Raw genomic sequence first — 22582 nt, forward strand, 5'->3', positions numbered from 1 at the left:
AATGACTTAAAATTAGACACATTTTTAAGCACGTAAAGACCCAAGGTCAGGGTTATGTGTTATTCACACAAGAGATGACAACCTCACAAGCCCCTGAAACAAAGTACATGTTGCTTCCTACTCCTGATTAGGACCCTGAAATTGGATGGCAAAGGGTAATATTTTTTTCTTTTGTTTTTCACGAACATCATTTTCTAAATATATTTATAATTTTAAGTGAACCTAAATGTGGTTTTGCTAAAGTGCAATTATGCAGAAAGCCAGTACAGTTGTATAATTTTAGTCCCACTTAAGGAATCACAAAATGGTTTCAGAACAGTGCTTCTATATCGTGATGCCAACTTTTCCCAACGTTTCCTAGCACTAAAAATTTCCCAAATCTGGTGAAAAATTCCCAGATAAAGTTTTTTTTACAGTGCTTCTATATCCTGGGAAATTTCCCAAAACCTGGGAATTTTGAGTAAAATGTTTCAACTTGGGAAATTGGGAATTTTCATTCAAAACATTTTACTCAAAAATTCCAAGATTTCGGGAAATTTCCCAGGATACAGAAGCACTGTTTCAGAAGAATTGAAACGGTACATAGATCTCTGTCGGGTTCTCTACACTGAGGGGAATTTCACCCTGGACAATTTATGGTTTAATTCTGCTGCCACCAAACACCAGGAGAAAACCTTTGGAATTTAAAAAAGTTTCAGGTCATGTTTATTATACCTTGATTTTACATAGCACTTTTCATCCCCTTAGATCTCAAGTCACTTTACAGAGAACATCAGTATCATTATCCCCATTTACGAATCAGGAACTGAGATACAATGTGGGGAAGTGATTTGCCCAAGGTCACCGAGCAATGCAGTAGCAGAGCTGGAGAATGAACCTAAATTGTCTTCTGAATGCCAGTCCAGTGCTCTAATCACTCGGCTACCCTGCCTTCCCCTGTTTGTAAAATATATCTCCAAAAGCTTTCCTTATTCTCTTTTCCAGTTGGCAACCACTGAATTTGCTTCATGTGTTTCCAATGGATATTAAAATAAAAATGCAATTTTGGGTCTTATTGGTGTACCATAGGTGTAAAACACTCAGACCCCAGTAATGAGTGAGATATAATAACCTGAATATTATTATAGATAATGTTCTAAGAGTTTGGTGAACAGTATTTCCCTGCTACAACATGCCCAAGATAAATACAAAAAATACTTTTGTACATCTAATGAGGCCTAAAAAAATATTTGTCAAGACTCAATTATCTTAAATTAGAATTCAGAGGACATTATCTATCAGGTGATAATTGAAAGGAAAATCAAATTTATTCTAGTTTCCCAGAATTTTTTTTTTTTTGGTGTTTTCTTTACAAAATGAAATTAAATTAAAAGACTTGAAATCTGTGTTTTGAGTAAAAAGTGTGCTACGTACCTGTTGTATGTTTCTTTGTGACTGTAAACTGGACTGCAGCCTTCTCAACAGAGGAACACCATTCCTAGACAGTCTTTTAAGTAACCAGTAACTGTGTACTCTTTCAACAAACTGCTTCTTCCGTTGAATGGCCACCTGATTCATAATTTTATTTAATCTAAAATGTGGAAAAACTGAAAGTTTAATTTTTGCAGCAAAGCATCAAACAAGTTTTTGGTTATGGAAATTAAATATCAGAATTTTCATTTCTATCAAGCTATTTTGTATACTACAACAATATGGCACTAACATTTATTATAAAATCTCTTTGGACTATATTGCTCTTGATGCAATTTTATCTGATTGCTAAAATAAATAAAACCTTTAACAGCAGCTACTCAACATTTTAGTTTCAATCAAATTACACATTATGATACTAATATATGAAGATGTGTAAATTTTTAGGAGTTACTAACCCAGGCATAAAAAAATGCTCTCAGATTAAATTTGACAGTAAAATCTCAGCAGTAGATTTCTTTTTTTTTTTTTTTTTTTTTTTAAAGGTTGATATTTAATCCTAAACCCCTGTAATTAATTTTTAGGGCCCTAAAGCCTTATTCAAATTTTCAGATGAATGTTTTGTGTATTCATTACTTACTATTTTATGTGTTTAGTTTATTTTTTTTAAAAGTATTTTTAGCTTTTTCTAAAAATTTAAAATGCACCTTAGATATTAAAATGTCAACAACAACAAAAACCGTCCTCTAGATTTGTTTTTTCTTAAGTGCCTAGAAGAGATTTTTCTGAAGAAAAAAGCAATTTGAAAATTAAAATATCAGAACACTGATGCCATAGTAGTGTGCACACAGCCTCAATGGAACATATGTAAGTAAACATAGGAGCTGCAAGACTGGATTATCAAACAGCAATTATGGGACACTTTCTAAAGGTAAAAGACCCAAACATTTTAAAGGATTCTTAAATGAGAACATAATGTATTTTGTTCAGTTCAATAGTCTTAAACTGAAAGAGTTAGGCATTTCTTAGTGGATAATCCGTGTAATGTATTTACAAAGAAGTTAATAAATGTAAAAGAACAGTATACTCACCTTCTGCTCCACTTCAGGTACGCATGTGCTGCCTGAGCCCTTGATCGGAGATTTTCCATTAGCAACATCCGTTCAGCCTGCACATGGCTCTAGACAACCCTGTGCCACAAGGGTACATAGGGCTGTGTGGGCAAACTGCCCTCAGTTCCTTCTCTAGCCAAACATCCAGCAAGAACAGTCCAAAGCAGAGGGGACGGAGGGCGAGTAGCGGAGCACCCACAGGGAGACACACCTCAAAGAACCACAGTTACTGCACAAGGTGGGAAACCTTTTTTTCTTCTATGAATAGTGTCCCAATGGGTGCTCCACTTCAGGTGACTCCCCAACAGTATCCTCACATGGAGGAAGAAGCTTCAGAATCAAGTCCATGACTGAAGATAATACAACAGAACCAAGTTCCGCATCAGATCTGATGGAGTGAACCAAGGCACAGAGTTTAGAAAACGTATGCACTGAAGCCCGTGTAGCAGCTCTGCATATCTCAGAAACGGAACGTTTCTGAGTAATGCTGTGGAAGCTGCTTGTGCTCTTGTAGTATCCTATTATCCTTTGGGGAGGCAAAACACCAGCTGCATTGTAGCAAGCAGTAATACACCCAGAGATCCATCTCAACAGTCCTTTGAAGAGATTGTGGACCTCTTTGAACTTTCTGCACTGGAGACAGAGTCTAAGTAATTTCCAAAATTGCTTGGTCCTATCCAGATAAAAGGCCGATGCTCACTGTACATCTAACATATGAAAAAAAGTCCCCTGCTGACATTTTTGTGGTTTAGGGGGAAAAAAGTACAGGTAGATGGATAGAATAGGGTGCTCCCAACCTAACAATGATGTGTTCATTGTCACAGTTATTGCTGGAACTGGGCAGATGAAAAGGACACCTGCACAAACTTTGTGCTGATCTTTCCACTAATCCAGGGAGTTCCTCACCTGGCAGGAAACTGTGACCTGTTTGTCCAACTTAATTCTGGGTGAGGAATAGGACTTCATGAACCAGCCTTAAAAGTAGCCAAGACGTAATCCTGCATGCTTGGTCACGAAGGTGCAAGCTGCCATGTTACCCAGGAGCTGCAAGCCATAGGGCTTCCCTGAATTGTCCAAACCAGATTCAACAAAGTTATCAATCTATCTGTGGGAAGGAAGTCCCTAGCTGCCAACAAATCCAAATATGCCCCATGGAATTGTATTCTCTGTACTGGGGCTAACTTGGATTTCTTTACGTTTAGTTGGAGACCCAACTCCTGGAAGAGGGAGAGACCTGTCTGGGTGTAAGTTAGTATGGCTTCATAAAAATCGGCCCTTATGTAACCAGTTGTCGAGATATGGGAAAACTAAAATTGCTTCTTACAAAGGTAAGCAGCCAATCCTGCTAACCCCTTCGTGAACACCCTTGGGGCTGAAGAGAAGACAGGACCAAACAATTTTGGAAATCACCTCAACTCTGTCACCAACGTAGGAAGATCAAAGGGGTCCACAATCTCTTCAAGGGACTGCTGAGATGGACCTCTAGTGTGTTACTGCTTGCTACAATGAAGCTGGTGTTTTGCCTCCCCAAAGGATAATAGCACGCTATACCAGTTCACGAGTATTCAGTAATGAAAATTATCCTGGCCCATGGTGAAGCACAGGTATCTGCTGTGTGCCAGAATCACCATCTGGAACTTTTCAGACTTTACAAATTTGTTCAGTCGTCTTAGCTCTAAGATCGGTCTCCACTCTCCAGCCTTCTTTGGCATGAGAAAATGGAATAAAACCCTTTCCCTTGAGGGGTTGGGACTGGTTCTATTGCTCCTAAGCAAAGGAGGGAGTGTACTTCTTGACTTAATATAGTCTTGTGAGAAGGGTCCCTGAAGAAGGATGGAGAAGGGGGATGGATATGGAGGGATGTGAAATGGATGGTGTAGCCCAGTATCATAACATCCATGACCTGTTGTAATACGCTGCCAGGCCTATTGGAAATGAAGTCTCCTGAAGTGGGGAAGGAGGCAAAAGGTTGCAGCTTGCAAACTAGAAGTGAGGAAGAAGTCGAACTCTCAACCAATCTGTCAAAATTATTGTTTTGATAATGACTGGGTACTAGGTGAAGGAGGGTAGGAAGTTCTTTTCCTCTGGAATCTGTCTTTTTCTAGCAGGTTCAGTGGCTCTGTGAAAACCAGAGTACTGAGTTGAGTGCAATTTCTGGGCAGTCTGAGACCTGCTAAATCTCCTCGTTTGTAGGAGTGTATATATCCAGAGACCTCAATGTGGCCCTGGAGTCCTTCAGTGTGTGCATGGACCCATCCATAGCTCCCAAGAAAAGCTTCTGATCATCAAATGGGACGTCCTCAACCACATTCTGAGACTCTCTCAGGAATCTCGCCAACTAGAACCATGACACCCTGCACATGAGTCCAAGACAAGAAATAATTCTTCCATTCTACTCAGCACTGATAAGGCCTCAACTTGAGTACTATGTCCAATTCTGGGCATCACACTTGAGGTAAGATCTAGATAAACCAGAGAAAATCCAGAGGAGAGCAACAAAAATGAGTGCAAAACATGACCTATGAGGAAAGATTGAAAAAATCTGATTTATTCAGTCTGGAGAAGACTGAGTAGGGGCTTCAAGTATGTAAATGGCTGTTATAAAGGATGATAAATTGTTTTCCTTAATCACCAAAGAAGTAATAATGGGCTTAAATTGCAGCAAGGGAGATTTAGGTTAGATATTAGGAAAACTTCCTAACTGTAAGAGTAGCTAAACACTGCAACAAATTATCTAGGGAGGTTGCGGAATCTCTGCCATTGGATGTTTTAAGAACAGGTTAGACAAACACCTGTCAGGGATGGTCTAGAATAGATAATACTCAGTCCTGCCTCAATGCAGGAGACAGGATTAGATGACCTATCAAGGTACCTTCCAGTTCTACATTTCTATGATTCTATGACAACTGCTATGGAGATGAATCTAGCAGCAGTGTCCACGGCACCCAAGGACGCTTGGAGAGAGGTTTTGGCTAAAGACTACTTAATGACCTGGAATTGTTCTCTATGCTCTACATAAAGGATGCAAATTTGTTGTAATTCATGTAGTCATACTTGGCCATTGTTGCCTGATAGTTTGCCATCCGAAACTCAAAGGTCCTGAGGCTGCCTTCCGTCCATGAAGGTTTCACCTTTTCTGGTCCTTGGCATAAGGAGCAGACCTGGAGTAATGTTGCAAACAGGCAGGGTAGACAGCATTCACCACCAGGGAATTAGTTTGGGTGTGGGAAAACAAAAATCCTGAGTCCCTACGGGGCGAAATAATATTTTTTATATGCCAGTTTACAAGTTGGTGGTATGGTGGCAGGAGTCTGCCACACAGTCTTTGCTGGATCCAGGAGCACTTCATTAATAGGCAACACAACCTGGATAGGAGTCACTGACTGCAAAATGTCCAGGAGCTTGTGGCGTGAGTGTTTAACCTCCTCCATTGGTATCTGGATGGTGTCTGGTAACCCTCTTTGCAAAGTCCTAGAATTGACGAGAATCGTCGGCCATCGATGGTGGCAGAAGCGTGACTGTCTCGTCCGGCGATGAAGACAAAATTGGAAGGGGTAGGCTCTTTGTCTGCCCTAGCCTCCTGTTCCTCTCCCTATGTTGGGGGTTTGCTAAAGAAGATTGTTTGACCCTAGTTTCCTGGTGCAGCGAAGCCAGATGTCTGGCAAACTGCTGTTGATATGCCACGCAAGGAACTCAATTGGAAATTGGGAAGGCCCATAGAGGAGAGGAGATGGTACCCAGGACTGATCCCACCATTCCTGAAGTGGGCAAGGATCTTCCCCTTCTCAGTTGAGACCTTAGCTGAAGTTGGACGGTCACTGAACCTGTTCGGAGACAGACGTACATGGGGTATCCTGACCTGACCTGGAACGGTGAAAGGGAATGCTCCAGCAGCAGCTTCAGTTTGGTCTCCCAAGCTCCAGATTTTAAAGCCAGGACAAAGTTACACTTTTGGGAGATATGGAACTCCTCCAAGCAAATGGTACACTCAGAGTGGCCACTGTTGATCGGGAGAGCCTCCCAACAAGAGAGGCAACATTTGAAACCTGGCAAGCCAGGCCTACTCACCCAAGCCAAATGATCTTGAAACCTCTCAACTATCTAATTAATTCTATACTAACAAACAACTAAAACATTAAATACTAAACAACTACAAAACATGCTGAGACATGCACAAGTTGGATCCCTTAGAGCTTTGTCTCAGGCCAAGGTGGTAGAGAAGGAACAAAGGGCAGTTCACCTAGGCAGCTCTATGCACCCTTGGACTGCAGCAGAAAGTTGGATAGAGCACATGTGTGGGTCAGACAGACACTGCTAACAGAAAAATCTCCAATCAAGGGCTTGAGAGGGGCATATGTATCTAAAGTGGAACACCCATAGTGACACTAAAGAAGAAGTTGTAGTTTCACTCACTACCAGTGGTAACCAGTTTAGCAAGTGAGTTAATTTCTCAGTGTCAGACCTCTATCCAAGTCTAGATCACTTTTGACGCGCTGAAAGATTATTAGTTTATCTGTAACCACTGTTCTCTGAAGATAATCAAAATAGATCCCCAACTTTTAGGCCTACTATTGCATGTAAATGAGATGGGAACACACAAAATTCTAAAGCTGTTCATGCAAACAGGTGCTGTTTTATTTGAGTCCCTGCAATGGAACACAAAAGCTTTACAAAGCTCTAACCACAGTTCCCTTCTGAGTGGGAGGTAAAATAATAAAGGGTTACAGAAACCTCATCCTCTGTGGGAAGGAGTGTAAGAGTGAATGGAAACATGTTAACTTTCTCTTCAGTAAGATATTATAACAAATGTCCAGCCATGGAGAGTAAAACACTCTAAGGATGTTTGTTCTATTCAAAATATTGCAACAAGCAGTAGCAACTGCAGAAAAGGTGTTTGTTTGATTTTGTACATGAGTATTAAAAATTACTTTTAGTAGAGATATAAGATACCTGCATATATTTTTTCTGTTAATGTAAAGAATGAGACCGTTCTTTAATGAAAAAAAAAAAAAGAAAGGAAATGCCAAAACTAAAAACTAAAGTTACAAAACCTTGGGCCTGGAAAGAGGTCCTGTATCTCTGACAGACAAGCCAAATTATCTGGAAGATATGGGTAAAATTTTCAGAAGTGCTAAAGCAATTTAGGCTCCTAAGTCCCAGTGACATTTAATGACTAATTATATGCAACTTAAATGCTCTTGAAAATTTTACTTTAAATGAAAGCAATACTGCTAAGCAAGCATGTAGAAATGTGGCTGCTTTGCAAATCTCCTGGATATAGGGGGGTGGGGGAGGGGAAAGGGACGACCCTGAGGGAAAATCAGAGGCTGGCTGCCATAACAGACTTTTCTGATATGGAACAGGCTTTAAGACCATACTAAGCTGATAAGCAAAACAGTAAAAGATACAACTAAATAACTGCTTTGACATGGTTCTCATGCAGACTGAAAAACCTATTCAGCTGAGTCAAAAATCTGGGTCAAAACTACACCAACTTGAAGACACCCAAGCAACCACAGATTGAGCTGCTTGTGTGATCAGATGTGGTGAGACTAAACCACAAAATCCTTATCAGGTTTAAGGGGACTACTGGATTCTTGGAGCATTTGTGTCTCCCAAGTTTAGCCAGGCCATTTGCTACCAAAGGTAACAGAAAGCAGTATATAACAGCTTCCCTTCACAGTGAGTAAAAAGGAGTAATTTGCCAGTGCAAGATCTTCTCAATGGCTTATGCAAACAAATCACAGGCCATTCAGATGTTTCAACCATTTATTTCCATCATGTTCCTGCTCAGAACAGATATGGACCACTAACCCTCAGTTTGTGTTTCCATTGCCAGTAGAGCATAGCCCAAGGGTTGGCAACCTCTGGCACGCGGCTCACCAGGGTAAGCACCCTAGCGGCTGCACCAGTTGGTTTACTTGCCGCCTCCGCAGGTTCGGCCGATCGCAGCTCCCACTGGCCGCGGTTCGCCGCTCCGGGCCAATGAGGGCAGCGGGAAGCGGCACCAGCCGAGGGATATGCTGGCCGCGGCTTCCCACAGCCCCCATTGGCCTGGAGCGGCGAACCGCGGCCAGTGGGAGCCGCGATCGGCTGAACCTGCGGAGGCGGCAGGTAAACAAACTGGTTGCTGACCCCTGGCATAGCCCGTCTTTGACAGGGAGAAGGAGAGAGAGAGAACTCGATTAGCTATGTGGCCATTTGGAACACCTTGTGCAACTCTTCTCAATCCTAAACTCTCAGGACTTGCACCATGGTAATTGTGATCCAACTCTTCTCTACTTGGTCGCAGAAAACATTGTGGACCAACTGTCCATTTGAATCAGGCCCTCCTTTTAGGATAGGAGGTTTATGAAAGCCTTTGTGCATTAAGGAATAGCTGCAGCCACAAAATATTTAGTTCCTGAAGAGACTAAGGACCAAATTTCCAGCAGTGCCAGATATCTGGAACAGTTATAATAGCTAATGCAGAGGTCGGCAACCTACGACACACGTGCCAAAGTTGGCACGCCAGTCGATTTTTCCTGGCACGCAGCGTGGGCTGAGCCGCTCAGCCCCGCCGTCACTCGAGTTCCCGAAGCCAGTTGCCGGCTCCTGCAGGACCCGCTGCGGGTTCCAACTCAGCACCTGTTGCTGGTCTGGGGGGAAGGAACCCCAGGCTGGCAGTGGGCTGAGACCCCGGCTGGCAGGAGCCGCCGGTGAAAACCCCAGAGCCACGGCGGGCTGGGCTGCTCAGCCCGCCCCTCTCTGGAGTTCCCGCTGCCGGCTCCTGCCAGCCGGGGTCCCCGTGGGTCCAACTCAGCACCCGCTGCTGGCCTGGGGGGGGGAGGAACCCCAGGCTGGAAGCGGGCTGAGACATCAGCTGGCAGGAGCTGGGGGCAGAAACCCCAGAGTGGGGGCAGGCTGAGCCAGTCGCTGCTCTGGGGTTCTGGTTGCTGGCCCCTCGCCAGCAGGGGTCTCTACCGCGCAGCTCCACTCACCTTGCTTCAGGTTGGTGGCTCTCTTGTGGACAGGGTCCAGGCCTCCAGCCCTGCTCAGGCCTACCAGCCACCTACTCCACTCACCTCAGCTGCCAATCTTGGTTTCCAGCCCTTGCTCATCCTGCTTTCAGGCCTGGAGTCCCAGCAGGCCACCCTTTACATATAACAGTAGTTTGGTTATATATTATAGACGTATAGAGAGACCTTCTAAAAAGCGTTAAAATGTATTACCAGCACGCGAAGCCTTAGATTAGAGTGTATAAATGAAGATTCGGCACACCACTGCTGAAAGGTTGCCGACCCCTGAGCTAACGGGAGCTGCAGATACACATTTTCCTAGGCAGAATGTTCTTGATCATGTTCAAGGTAGTAAGTTGAGATGTGTGTGTACTACAGTTGTCTTTGGGGGAACAAACCAAGACTTATCTTTAACTCTAGTGGCTCCAGAACCCCAATGGTAGTATAGAATGGTTGGAACCCTTCCAAGATATTGTTCTTGACCTGCATATCAGAATACAGTTGCAAGACGAATTCAATTTTTTCCTGTGGATGTCACTAGTGCATAAGTGTGACAAATTACAGTCACATGATAAACTGCATACAGACCATGATTCAAGAAAGCACTTAACTATGTGCAGTCCTGTTCAGCAAAGCAGTTATGCACATGTGTATGCCCCACTAATTTCAGTGGACAAAAAAAAAACAAAAAAACAAAAAACACATACTTAAGTGCCATTCTTGGACAGGAAAATTTCTGCCACTGATCCATCTCAGCTAGGACTACTGCTAACATTTCAAACCTCTTGCAGCTTCTAAACTACCATTTTTCATAAACAATCTGCTCAAATGAGTTTTATGGATTCGCCGTCCCCACCCCCAACATATTTTTATACACAGATATTATAATTCTAGTAATAATCTAAAGCTCTTCCAGAAGCAAACAGTGTATACACCATCGGAAAGCTGCGAGTTTGCTATACCAGTACTCCTAGTGTAAATGCAGCTTATACCAGCAAAAGAGTGCTTTTATTGATATAGCCTTGCATCAGTTCCCAGCTATATCAGCAAAAGCACTTTTTTGCCAGTATAACTATGTACACACTAGGACTTTTACTGATATAAAAATTATAGCGGTCAAATGATTAAAAATTAATCGTGATTAATCACGCTGTTAAACAATAATAGAATACTATTTGTTTAATTCTTTTTGGATGTTTTCTACATTTTTGAATATAGTGATCTCAATTACAACACAGAATAAAGTGTACAGTGCTCACTTTATATTTATTTTTATTACAAATATTTGCACTGTAAAAAACAAAAGAAATACTATTTTCAATTCACCTAATATAAGTGCTGTAGTGCAATCTCTATCATAAAAGCTGAACTTACAAATGTCAAATTACATACAAAAAATAACTGCATTCAAAAATAAAACAATGTAAAACTTTAGAGCCTACAAGTCCACTCAGCCCTGCTTCAGCCAATTGCTCAAACAAGTTTGGTTATATTTGTAGGAGATAATGCTGCCCGCTTCTTGTTTACAATATCACCTGAAAGTGAGAACAGGCGTTCGCATGGCACTGTTGTAACCAGCGTTGCAAGATATTTACGTGCCAGATGCGCTAAAGATTCATATGTCCCTTCATGCTTTAACCACCATTCCAGAGGACATGCATCTGATGACTGGTTCTGTTCGAGAACGATCCACAGCGGAGCAGACCAATGCATGTTCATTTTCATTAGCTGAGTCAGATGCCACCAGCAGAAGGTTAATTTTCTTTTTTGGTGGTTTGGGTTCTGTAGTTTCGTCATCTGAATCTTGCTCTTTTAAGACTTCTGAAAGCCCCTCACCCCTCTCAGATTTTGGATGGCACTTCAGATTCTTAAACCTTGGGTCGAGTGCTGTAGCTATTTTTAGAAATCTCACATTGATACCTTCTCTGCATTTTGTCAAATCTGCAGTGAAAGCGTTCTTAAAATGAACAGTATGTGCTGGGTCATCATCCAAAACTGCTATAACATAAAATATTTGGCAGAATGCGGGTAAAACGGAGCAGGGGACATACAATTCTCCCCCAAGGAGTTCAGTCACAAATTTAATTAACGCACTTTTTTTTAAATGAACATCAGCAGCATTGAAGCATGTCCTCCGGAATGGTGGCTGAAGCATGAAGGGCCACACAAACGTTTAGCATATCTGGCACTTAAATACCTTGCAACGCTGGCTACAAAAGTGCCAACTGAACACCTGTACTCACTTTCAGGTGACATTGTAAATAAGAAGCAGGCAGCAGTATCTCTCGTAAACGTTAACAAACTTGTTTGTCTTACTGATTGGCTGAACAAGAAGTAGGGCTGAGTGGACTTGTAGGCTCTAAAGTTTTACATTGTTTTGTTTTTCAGTGCAGTTAGATAAAAAAAATCTACATTTGTAAGTTACACTTGCACAATAGAGATTGTACTACGGTACTTATATGAGGTGAATTGAAAAATACTATTTCTTTCGTTTATCATTTTTACAGTGTAAATATTTGTAATAAAAAAATAATATAAAGTGATCACTGTACTCTTTGTACTCTGTGTGGTAATTGAAATCAATATATTTGAAAACGTAGAAAAATATCCAAAAATATTTAATAAATTTCCATTGGTATTCTATTGTTTAACAGTGTGATTAATTGCGATTAATTTTTTAAAATCAGTTAATATTTTTGAGTTAATTGCATGAGTGAACTACGATTAATCGACAGCCCTAATAAAAATGCGCCGGGGGGGAGGGGAGGGAGAAGAGAAAGACACCATAGCCCTAACCAACATTACTATACTAACAGAAGTTTCAAGTGTAGACCAGGCCTCACAGAAATGTAGGGGTAGGACATTAATGGGAAGAGTGCTCATGCAGGCATTAAAAGTGCATGATAAAACGTAAATTTTTGCTCTGATCTGGAAGAATCTCTGCAGGAAAGGCAGGTCAATCTCCACAGTTGTGCAAATCTTGACCTCTATTCTGAAACTGCTGACAAGGGTGTCAAATACGTTAACGTTACTATGGGGCATCCCATCCCTGAGGAACTGAACATGTATATTATAGATAAAAACAAACTTCAAAATTCAGTATCCTAAAGCCTTTCTGTATTGTTTACCTCTTAGAGAGTTGTAAAAGGAAAGTAGTTCCATTAGTTTCAGTAGCCCTCCATGTACAATTGGTCCTGTCTAACAGGACCAGATTTTGAGGTTCCGAATTGTTGTTCTAGATAGAAACCAATAGCATAAATGCATGTGCTACCATCCTCACACTGGCCATTTTCTAAAGCAGGGGTTCTCAAACTGGGGGTCAGGACCCCTCAGGGGAGATTATATGGAGGGTCGCGAGCCATCAACCTCCACCCCAAACTCCACTTTGCATCCAGCATTTATAATGGTGTTAAATATATAAAAAAGTGTTTTTAATTTATAAGGGGGGGGTGGCACTCAAAGGCTTGCTATGTGAAAGGGGTCACCAGTACAAAAGTTTGATAACCTCTGTTCTAAAGCTATTTTGTCTGACTGCTACCTTTTAATTTCTTGAGTTTCCCCTGGCAGGCCCCCTGCTAGTTTCCCCTTTCCTGGGCTCCACTCCAAAACCACAAAGATGTTTAAACATTTTCACAACTGTTATACTTGTTTCACAGCCTTACAGTTCTGCTTGCAGTCTAAGTATTGTGACGTCACTATAACTGTGGAACTGGGATATACTGAAGTCCTACTCATAATTTTTCATGTGGGGATTTACCTAATGGTTGTCAATGGGAGCTGCACATATATTGCATCTGCATGACAAGAGCCTAAACCGGGAAGTAAAGCTGTAAGTGAATTTTGGCTTGAAAACAATTGCATCCAGAAAAGGATTTTGGTTTTGTTTGATTTTTTTGAAGTGTTTGAAACACTGTAACTTAGGTAGATGCACCTAAAGGACAGGTTTCTTTCTAATTAGGATAATTTCTTTATTAAATTATGTTTTCATGGACTGCTTGGCCTCTCAATGGCAATCTCACAGAACACCTCCCCCATTCATAATTATGTCAACCAGTTCCTCTCTCAGTTTCAATTACATACCACCACTATGGCAGCTAGTTATTAGTTACATGAAAAAGTAACGTATTTTTAGTTGCCCTTTAGATGTTATGCAGAAGCTTGAAATAAGGAAAGCCAGAACTATAAGACCAGCCAGCTCTCTTCTACTGCAGCAACTGCTCCAAAGACCACAGTTTGAGAACCACTAACCTAAAGGAACCAGATAAATATTAAAATATGTAGGCCCAATCCTGTGACATACTGTGCACCCAAAACTTCTATTGGCTTCAATGGCACTAGCCCATTTTGGCAATTTTGTATAAGTAAATCCACAATGAACAAACATTAGTTTTATGAAGTCCTCAAGCAGAAACAAAACAAATGGAAAATATTTGCATAACAGTGCACATGACACAAATAAGCAAGAAAGAGAAAGATGTATTACAGCCTCCACTTACTCAGAAAGACTGCTCCATCTTCATAACTTTTTATATACCAAAGGAAAAAAAATACACACAAGCATTTTATAAAAGGAGGCTGATGCATAGGATCTATTATTCAAGCTATTAGAGTAGTCTCTCTGTTGCTCAGCAGAATTGTTTTATTTATTTTAACAGAATCAAATATAACCTGTTAAGACTTTTTTCTGCAGTCTCCCAGGGTGAGAGGGAAATCTTTAAAACTTCTGATAAATGTTACTGAATATAACCAGAGAATGTTTCTTGTAAGGACATCAGAAGTAAAGAGGGTGTCTAAATAATGGGAGTTTGGGGTATAAAAACAAACCTTCCCTCCTAAGTGATCACTGGAGGAAATATGTGGAAATCAAAATTCACATTAAGCAGTGGTAAAGGAAATATGCTACCTGTGCAAATTAATGTGGATCTTTTTAACACAATGCCACACAATTCACTTTAATTGGTAGCTTACTGACGGTATCTGATTAAGAGACTAATACCAAATAGCAGGAGTACGGCAATTCAGGATTAAGGACTTAGTTGTAAGAACTATGCAAGAAAAATTCTGTAGCACCTGCCTACACTACACATTTACTAGGCTTTCAAAATGCACAGACTAACTAAAATGAGATTATTCCCATAAAAATGCAAATGTGTATTTTTCCAGTATAATTATATTAACTGAACTTATGTGGTGGTCACTTCCTTTTCTTGTATATAGATATCATAAAGGATCAAATGCCAGACACGTTGTATGATTGAAAAGGACACTTAACTTGAAATCTAATAAATTTTGAAATATGAACTAACACTAAAATTTCAGGGTACTATTCCTATCCCTGAGTTTCCTTCATTCCTGCCTATTTTTATGACTTTACAATCTTGTTTGTTCTTCCCTCCCTTGCTGTTATGTTAAGAGATCCACAAAAAACAACAAGCAAAACTAAATGCCTAAATGAAATATAGTAGCTAACTAAAACAATACATTGCTGACTTTCTACTGACTCATCACTGATGCTAGTGTACACACACACAGAGAAAAGGAGGAGTCAAATTTGTGTCCATTCCATTCCAACTTCCGTATTTCCCAAACAGTAAAGGTTTCTATATAGAGAGGAAGAAATTTTATTTTAATATGCTTCTTCTTACATAATGGAAAGAAAGGATATGGAAATATGACATTTTCAATCATTTTCACTATTAAAGGTTAAAAATATAACTATAGGAAGTGAAATTAAATCACAGTGAAGTTTAATTACATTTGAATTTCTGATTATCTAGTGTTTGAGATCATCAATTATTTTAGTATTTTAAAAGAAAAAAAGGTGCTCTTCAAAAAGAATCCCAAGAGATTCTTGGTGCTTTTAAAACTACACTTAACAGAATACACAGCAACTCACAGAAAGAAATAAGGCTCTGATCCTACAAAGAAACATGCACGTTCTTAACTTTATACACCTCTAGTAGCCCCAATTAAGTTAACAGAAGTAGAGCTTGCTGGAAAATAGAATTTCTGCCCCACAGAAAATTGAGTCCCAATTCAGAATGAACAGTAAGCATCTCAACAATTTTTTTGCAGGACAAATTCAGAAAAATTCTGTTTTGTGAGAACTGAAACAATTTTTCTGGTGGCCAGTTACTCACCTGGAAGGCTCTGGTCAATTTCACTTTCTCCTTACAGGCAGAAAGTTAAATTGACGAGAACCCTCAAAGTAGACTCAACTGGCCGCTGAGTTCTCCCCACTCCTCAACTGCCTAAGAGTTGGGAAGCACAGCCTCATCTCCCGTCAGCCTAGCTGAATCTGCTTCTCCACTGTCTGCCTGGATGGCTCTTGACAATTTCACTTTTGCTCTGACCACAGCGTTCAAATCAACCAGCGGTTCAGTCATTTACATTTTCCAGAAAAATTTAAATTTTTCCACAGAAAATTTTGATTTTAAGAAAAGGAGATTGAAGAAAATTCCTGACCAGGAAATATTCAAAATATAAAAGTTAAATATCCTGCAAAAAATGTTGCAGGATTTATAGTTTTTTTAAGGCCAGAAAGGACCATTAGATAATCCTGTTGGACTTCATATATAACAAGCCATAACATATCATGATTAAATCATATTTCACAGAAAGGCACCAGTCTTCATATGAACACTTCAAGAGATGGAGAAGCCACCCATTCTGATGGTATTTTGTTCCAATGGTTAATCATCCTCATTGTTAAAAATTATGCCCTATCTCTCCTTTGAGTTCGTCTTGCTTTAATTTGCAGCCATTGGTTCTTGTTACAATTTCCTCCGCAAGATCAGAGAGCCCTTTAGTAGCTGTTTTTTTCTTCCCATTAAGGTTCTTCATGAAGCTCACACATCCTTCCCTAGGCTCTCATTATTATAAAATGCAATAAAACAAAAGTTTTAATTTTACATTTTATATTAGTACTTAAATGACAATTTCTTCACTTTGCTTTTGGTAAAGCCAATATAAAGCCCTTTACCGTCACTTCTCACTCACAGTATGGAATATAAAACCAGGCCCACATTTTCTAGAGTTCATGCAAAAACTCTACCTGTAAAGTCACCCATTTGAGTAATTTTTTTTTGTGATGGGACAAGAAAAATATAAAAGTTTAATAATGTAACAGGTGAGCAGTGTTTTTTTTTGCTTTCAGACGTGGTGTTGGGGGGGTGGTTTCAGTGCCTGGTTGGTTACTTTCATGAGTTTTATAAGGTTAATATAACTACTCCCCTATAGTGATATAGTATGTGATCTTCAACAGAGTCAGGCATCCAAATCCTTTTGAAATCCAATGGTATTTGGGAACCAAACTCCTTTAGGTTCCTTTGAAAATACCAAGCAGGAATTGTTTTGTTTCCAGCATCTTTAAATACTACCTTGTAAGGTAGCTGTTTAAAAATCACACTGAAAATATTTTTTTAAGAGGTATTTACTCTTTAAAGATCTTATAACTTTTAAGAGTTTTCTTCCACGTCCATCACCATAGCACTTACCTCAAAGGACTACATATGGCAACGAGGAATGAAATATTACTCAGAACTTATACACTTAAAAATAAAAAGCAGAAATATAAGATCATGTGTGTTAACTCTTCCTACCTTCCTATTTCCTAAGTCTTCCTGTGGATTATCTTAATTATAATTCATGGAGTTATATAATGTTTAGAACGTGCAAACTTAATTTATTAATTTATTTCCTACTTCCTACTATTTTCCAACTTTCCTTTTAACCTATTCTACAGAAAATATGACATCCTACTTCTATACCTCAAGGGTTTTGTTGTTTTTTTTTGGGGGGGGGGGAGGGTCCCCAAAGAACTGCGTGCCTCTTTTCCCTCTAGAAGAGTACTGAACAGTTGTGTTTCCCTGCTTTTTGCAGTTCTGTAACCTTCTTGTGAAACAAATAAAATTACCTTAAAACAGTACTTTTGGCAATGTACATTAAAATCAAATTTCTTCTATAATTAAAGAGGAAGAACCAACCACTTCTCATTGCCTTTTTATCTGTCAGCAGGAAAATTTTAGCTAATATATGCAATTGGTGGATAAGTGAATCTCAAAATATTTCAGACTTTTTGCCTTTAAAAAACTAAAGCTCTGTTTTAGTTACCCTGTTGGTTCAGAGCAAGAACTTTGGACTTATCTATGTTAACTGAAAACAAGGAACAACAGCCACATCCATGTATGCAATTATCAGGGATTGAATCTCTTTGGAGGATGCACTAGAAATTGCCTGCCAAAATACTAACATTTGTCTCCACATAGGTTATAGAAATACCAACTATTCTCCAGTTAGCTTCCATTTCAAGTTGGCTTGCACTGTACATATGAAACAACAGAAAGTAACTCAGGAAAAGAAAAGGTAGAACATACCTATGGCATGTCTCTATACACAATTTATAATTAACCGATGAAGACAGACTTTTTTCCCCAACTGAGTCTTTTAGATTTTTATACACACAGTTACGATAAACCAATTAATAATTTGGGACATGTGAGTTACGTGTAAGGAGGTTTTCAACAACAACATAGCACGTAAGTAAGCACCCCCCACAACTTTATCAAAAACCTTTTTTACAGTAACAGAGAAGCTATTATGGGAAAACAAGGAGGGGGAGGGTTGCTTATTAAAATACAATAGTGTTTATTAAACCTAATTTAAAATCCATCTACACACCCAGGTTGATCAGCTTGGAAAGAAAGGTTTGAAGCTTCTTTGCCAAAGTTTGTCCAAACTATCAATGAGAAGTGTGAACTGTCACAATTCAAGGCTCTTTTCCTGGTTCAAGTAAAATGATTTCTTCAATTTTTATTCAAGGAAGGGGACAGTGACTTCAACAAATAGTCTTACATATCTACCAGAGAGGTTATCAACTTAATAAAACTTATAGGATAATCAGTCTTCCCTAGTGACCAAATTCCTACTTCCTTCAGAGCCTCTAAATTTCTTTCAGTAATGTGATCATCCAATTAATTATTATTTTTCATCCAGACATGACAACAGTGTTGTACAGCTATTTGGTAGTTATGGCATTTTGTGAGGTTGCTGTTTTTTCCTCCCCATGTTAATTATGTGGATGTATTTTTTCCATTGTCGGGAGGTGCAAACAGAATGAAATACACACCTCTTACTCTTTTATAAAGCCAAATAAAACAAAACAATATTGTACATTAGCCACTTATCCTCTGATTCAGATTTATACAATTATTCACTAAAGCACTCAAATATTTATCTTCAGATTTTTTGTGGTACCATCACCAGGAGTGATGATAAAAACAAACATTCTGATGTTGCCACTTTCCTGATATCTCAACTGCATAATATCGATCACTATTATGCCAAAAGAAAAGCTCAGGTTTGAATGAACTATTCTACATGTGTTGAGGATGCCTGTAGGAGATATCATTTTGAAGGGACCCTTTTAAAATGTACCCTCTTTAACCAATTCTATACTTTAGCAAGTTCATATTCCAAGCATCTTGTGTTAAAATATTTTCTAATCCATGCTCTATGCCATCCTAAGTCACAAGTGTGGTCAAAGTTTTTTATCACATCCATATATTCAGTCAAGCATTTCATTATTTGGATATAAATACTTGTTCAGGAAAGGTGACCCCATTATTTATTTAAGAGAAATGGAGTGGCAGGCAGATTGTGCACTGAAGCATACTGTGGAAGAACTCTAATTTCTACTATGTGTCGAAATAAGCCATTATCACCAAAACAAAGATAAATGTGGAAGAAAAAAAAAATCTATGTAATATAGAAAAAGTTTATCCTCCAAGATATCAGATAGATATAATTATTTAAAAGTGTTAGGAGCTTTACTATTCCTTCTCCATTGGTTGCATCTTGCAGACCAATTTCTCATAATAATTACATTAAATATCTTTTCAAGGTAATAGCATAAGATAGCATAGCATAAGATAGCAGTGGGCTAGCACCTCAACATAATTTGACACACAAAAAAGCTAGATAATTACTGTCTATTACATTGTTATTTGCAAGTATTGTTCTTATTCCCTTCAGCTTCCAGTCACCAAAACAAGCTTGCATTTCAGATGTTATTTTCTCAGCTTCTAAGACTGCATACTTACTCTTCAGTATCTGGAGTGGAGTTGAACAGAGTATTTTTTTTTAATTGCCCACGAACAAAAAAAAAAAAAAATATCTGTTTCATTTCAACAAAAAAGATTATGTTTAGACTGACCATTTTTAAGCATTTGGGGGGCTAAAATTTTTTAAAAAATTGAAACAAAAAGTCATTTCAAACCAAAAAAAAAAAAGTTTTCTTTCAAAAATGTCTAAATGACAAGTTTGATTTTGTTTGTTTTTTTATTTTTTATTTCTTTAACTGAAGCAAACATATCTGGTGAACCTGAAAAACTTTTGCTGCCATCTACAATTCCAGATTAGAACTGGGTAAAAGTTAGTCTTTTAATTCATCTGCCTCAATCAAGGGTTAAGGACAATTCTTGAATGAATGCTATGGTAACCTCATGGGTTAACACCATGTCACAGTGCATCTCCACAATACTGAAGAATTTTAAATCTTTCTACAGTATTTTTGATCCCCTTAACATTATGTAAAAATATTCCTGAGCCACACTCCTTACAGTTGGTATCAAACTTCAGTCACAGTTCTCACACAAGATCTTTTTTCCCCAAAGGATATAAATTGTAATATCTGCTTCATTTTACATAGTGATCAAACCTGACATTCCGGTACTTCTTTTGGCTCAAACATATAAACCAAGTCTGTATCATGTCTATACGTATAAAAAGAAAACACCAAACGAATGTTATTTAGGTTGCAAAGTCTAGAACTAGAAAATTAGGAAATGCTAGATTTAGGTTGCACAGGCAGCCCTAATTCTGCTCCCTTGCGCATTTATCATGTGCGCTGAATGAGGCAGGGATCATGCAGGGAAAATAAAAAGTATGTGAAAATTAAACACTGTAACAATGCATACACATGAAGGGAAGAATGACGGTTGCACCAACAACCATAAATCTGCCATTTCCTAACTTTTGAGTGCTTTACTTTGCAATCTTTTTGTATGTAATTTCCTAGAATTATTGTTTTAAAGGAAAAAGGTAAAAACAAATTCCATTATGTACAACTGTAATAGCTTAGATATCATGCATCATCAGTAGAGTTTGAACCATTTACCTTGGCACTAAAACACAGACTGCTACCATGTGAGCTACAGAGCCTACAGTAGCAGAAGGCTGTTATTCCAGAGGGCAGGATGGACCACTCAGGCAATGTGCTATATCTGGGGGGTTGCTGAGAGGAGCCCAGCCCTCCACCCTTTCTTCCCCCCACATACCCTTCTTGTCCTAGATGGTGTCAACTGGGGCCACAGGCCGAGTACCAGTGGGGGAACGCCCCCACTCCAGCTGATCTGACATCTTTCAAGTGTTCCCACTATAGCGTGTGCAGCAACATTGTCAGCGCTGCCTCAGATCATATTTAGTTATTTTAGCATACTGCCAAAGTTTTACTGAGGAATGCAAGCAACAGAAGGTAAGTGATGATTTTCAGTTTATATCAGCAAAAGCTGAATGGAATTTCATGGAAGACAGACAAGGCATTTCTGTAGCCTAAGAGATATCCCCCGTTCCATATCAAAAGCAAACAATGCAGGTGTGAAAACTTCTCAAAGAAGATGTCATAATCTTTTATAATCAAAAGTTTAGGGGATGCTCCCTTATAATAAACAAAGGCAAAAGTTAATGCAACATTAAAGTTACAAAAAAAATTTAAAAAAAGCACAAAAGGAAGTAACAAGAGTCCTGTTGTAAGTAATTAACTAATATATATTTTCAGTGTGTGAGAAGTAGCCAACTAAATAAATAATTGAACACATACAGCATGGGCAGTGTGGGTGACAATGTTAGAGAAGACTGGGGGGCGGGGGGGGGGGGAAGAGTTCCTACCCATTCCCACTGACATCAACAGGAGTAGAAACGGGCTCATTTTGCTGGAGTTTTCTCAAGGAGTAGTTTAATAGGGCAGTAATGTTAATTTAAACTGGGAAAGATGTATTTTTCCCAAGCAGGAAAGAGAAAGGATCACATTTCTGAAAAATGCCAAAAGGACATAGAAGCCTACGGATTGATCTACATGGGACAGAAACACTGGTATAACTTGAATCTGCTTTTAAACCAATCTAGTTAAACTGGTGCAAAAAACTGTACGAAAATCTGACCTCAACTTCCTTAAATGATTCTGAAAGCTTTACTTGGGAATTTTTCTTAAACAAGCTTGATGTAAGAAAACTATGGAATACAAAATAATTGCACAGATATCCTGAAAAGACAGGGACTGCAAATTTCACACCTACTATTTTCATTATTGTTATGGCAGGGGCTTTTGGGGATAATTTTACTATGGATGTATGTCAATATCACACATACATATTGTTCAGGTGTAGCTTCTCTCATTGAGGCACTCCAGATTAAGGAGATGGTGCAGTTCTCATTCATACCTAAATGAATGTCATGGAAGCAGGGGCTCATTAGGTTTTGATAAAGTTTCAAAGAACATGTTCAGAAGATGTTTTTCCATTCACTTTACTTTTAATGCTTTTTTTTTCGCCTAAGGTTGACTAAGAAACACTCTCATGAAGGTCTAACTACATGCCAAATAGAGAGTTTCTTTATTCAGCCAATTCTGAGATATTACTCAGCAGGAAATTTTAAAAATATATACATTAAATGTCCTGATTTTCAGAGGTGCTGAGCACATGTAGCTCCCATCAACTTTTACATCGCTGTTCAACAGCTCTAAATATCAAGCCAATTAATTATTTTTTAAAATTGAGTTTATGCTTTCCTTCTTTTATAACTTAAATGACTTAAAATTTTCCTTACTCTGTAGAAAAGGCACGGCAAATTTCATCTCCAAGAGCGATACAGCTTAAAAATAGTATTAGAAAAGGGGATAGTTTCCATGAACCCTGCAAGTAGCATTAACCATAGCATTCACTCTCATTTTGTGGAACTGTACTTAAAAACTGCTCACATATTAATTCTCATAGTATTTATCCTTCA

General features: G+C 39.0%; 1 protein-coding gene across 5 annotated transcripts in view; it reads right to left on the reverse strand.

Moving 5' to 3' along the window:
- BRD1 (bromodomain containing 1) overlaps window positions 1-22582 on the reverse strand; it is a 112808-nt gene that overhangs the window by 78243 nt on the left and 11983 nt on the right. For 3 of the 5 annotated variants that reach the window (XM_034767219.1, XM_034767208.1, XM_034767230.1), the window contains exon 3: window positions 1414-1570. The exons of 1 other annotated variant lie outside the window; for it this stretch is intronic. In XM_034767219.1, the coding sequence (XP_034623110.1) occupies window positions 1414-1570 (157 nt within the window). Of the gene's footprint in view, window positions 1-1413; window positions 1587-22582 lie in introns of all 5 variants that reach the window. One more of the 5 variants, XM_034767238.1, reaches the window with a different exon arrangement.

Source organism: Trachemys scripta, chromosome 1, assembly GCF_013100865.1.
Source record: "Trachemys scripta elegans isolate TJP31775 chromosome 1, CAS_Tse_1.0, whole genome shotgun sequence".
NCBI lineage: Eukaryota > Metazoa > Chordata > Testudines > Emydidae > Trachemys > Trachemys scripta.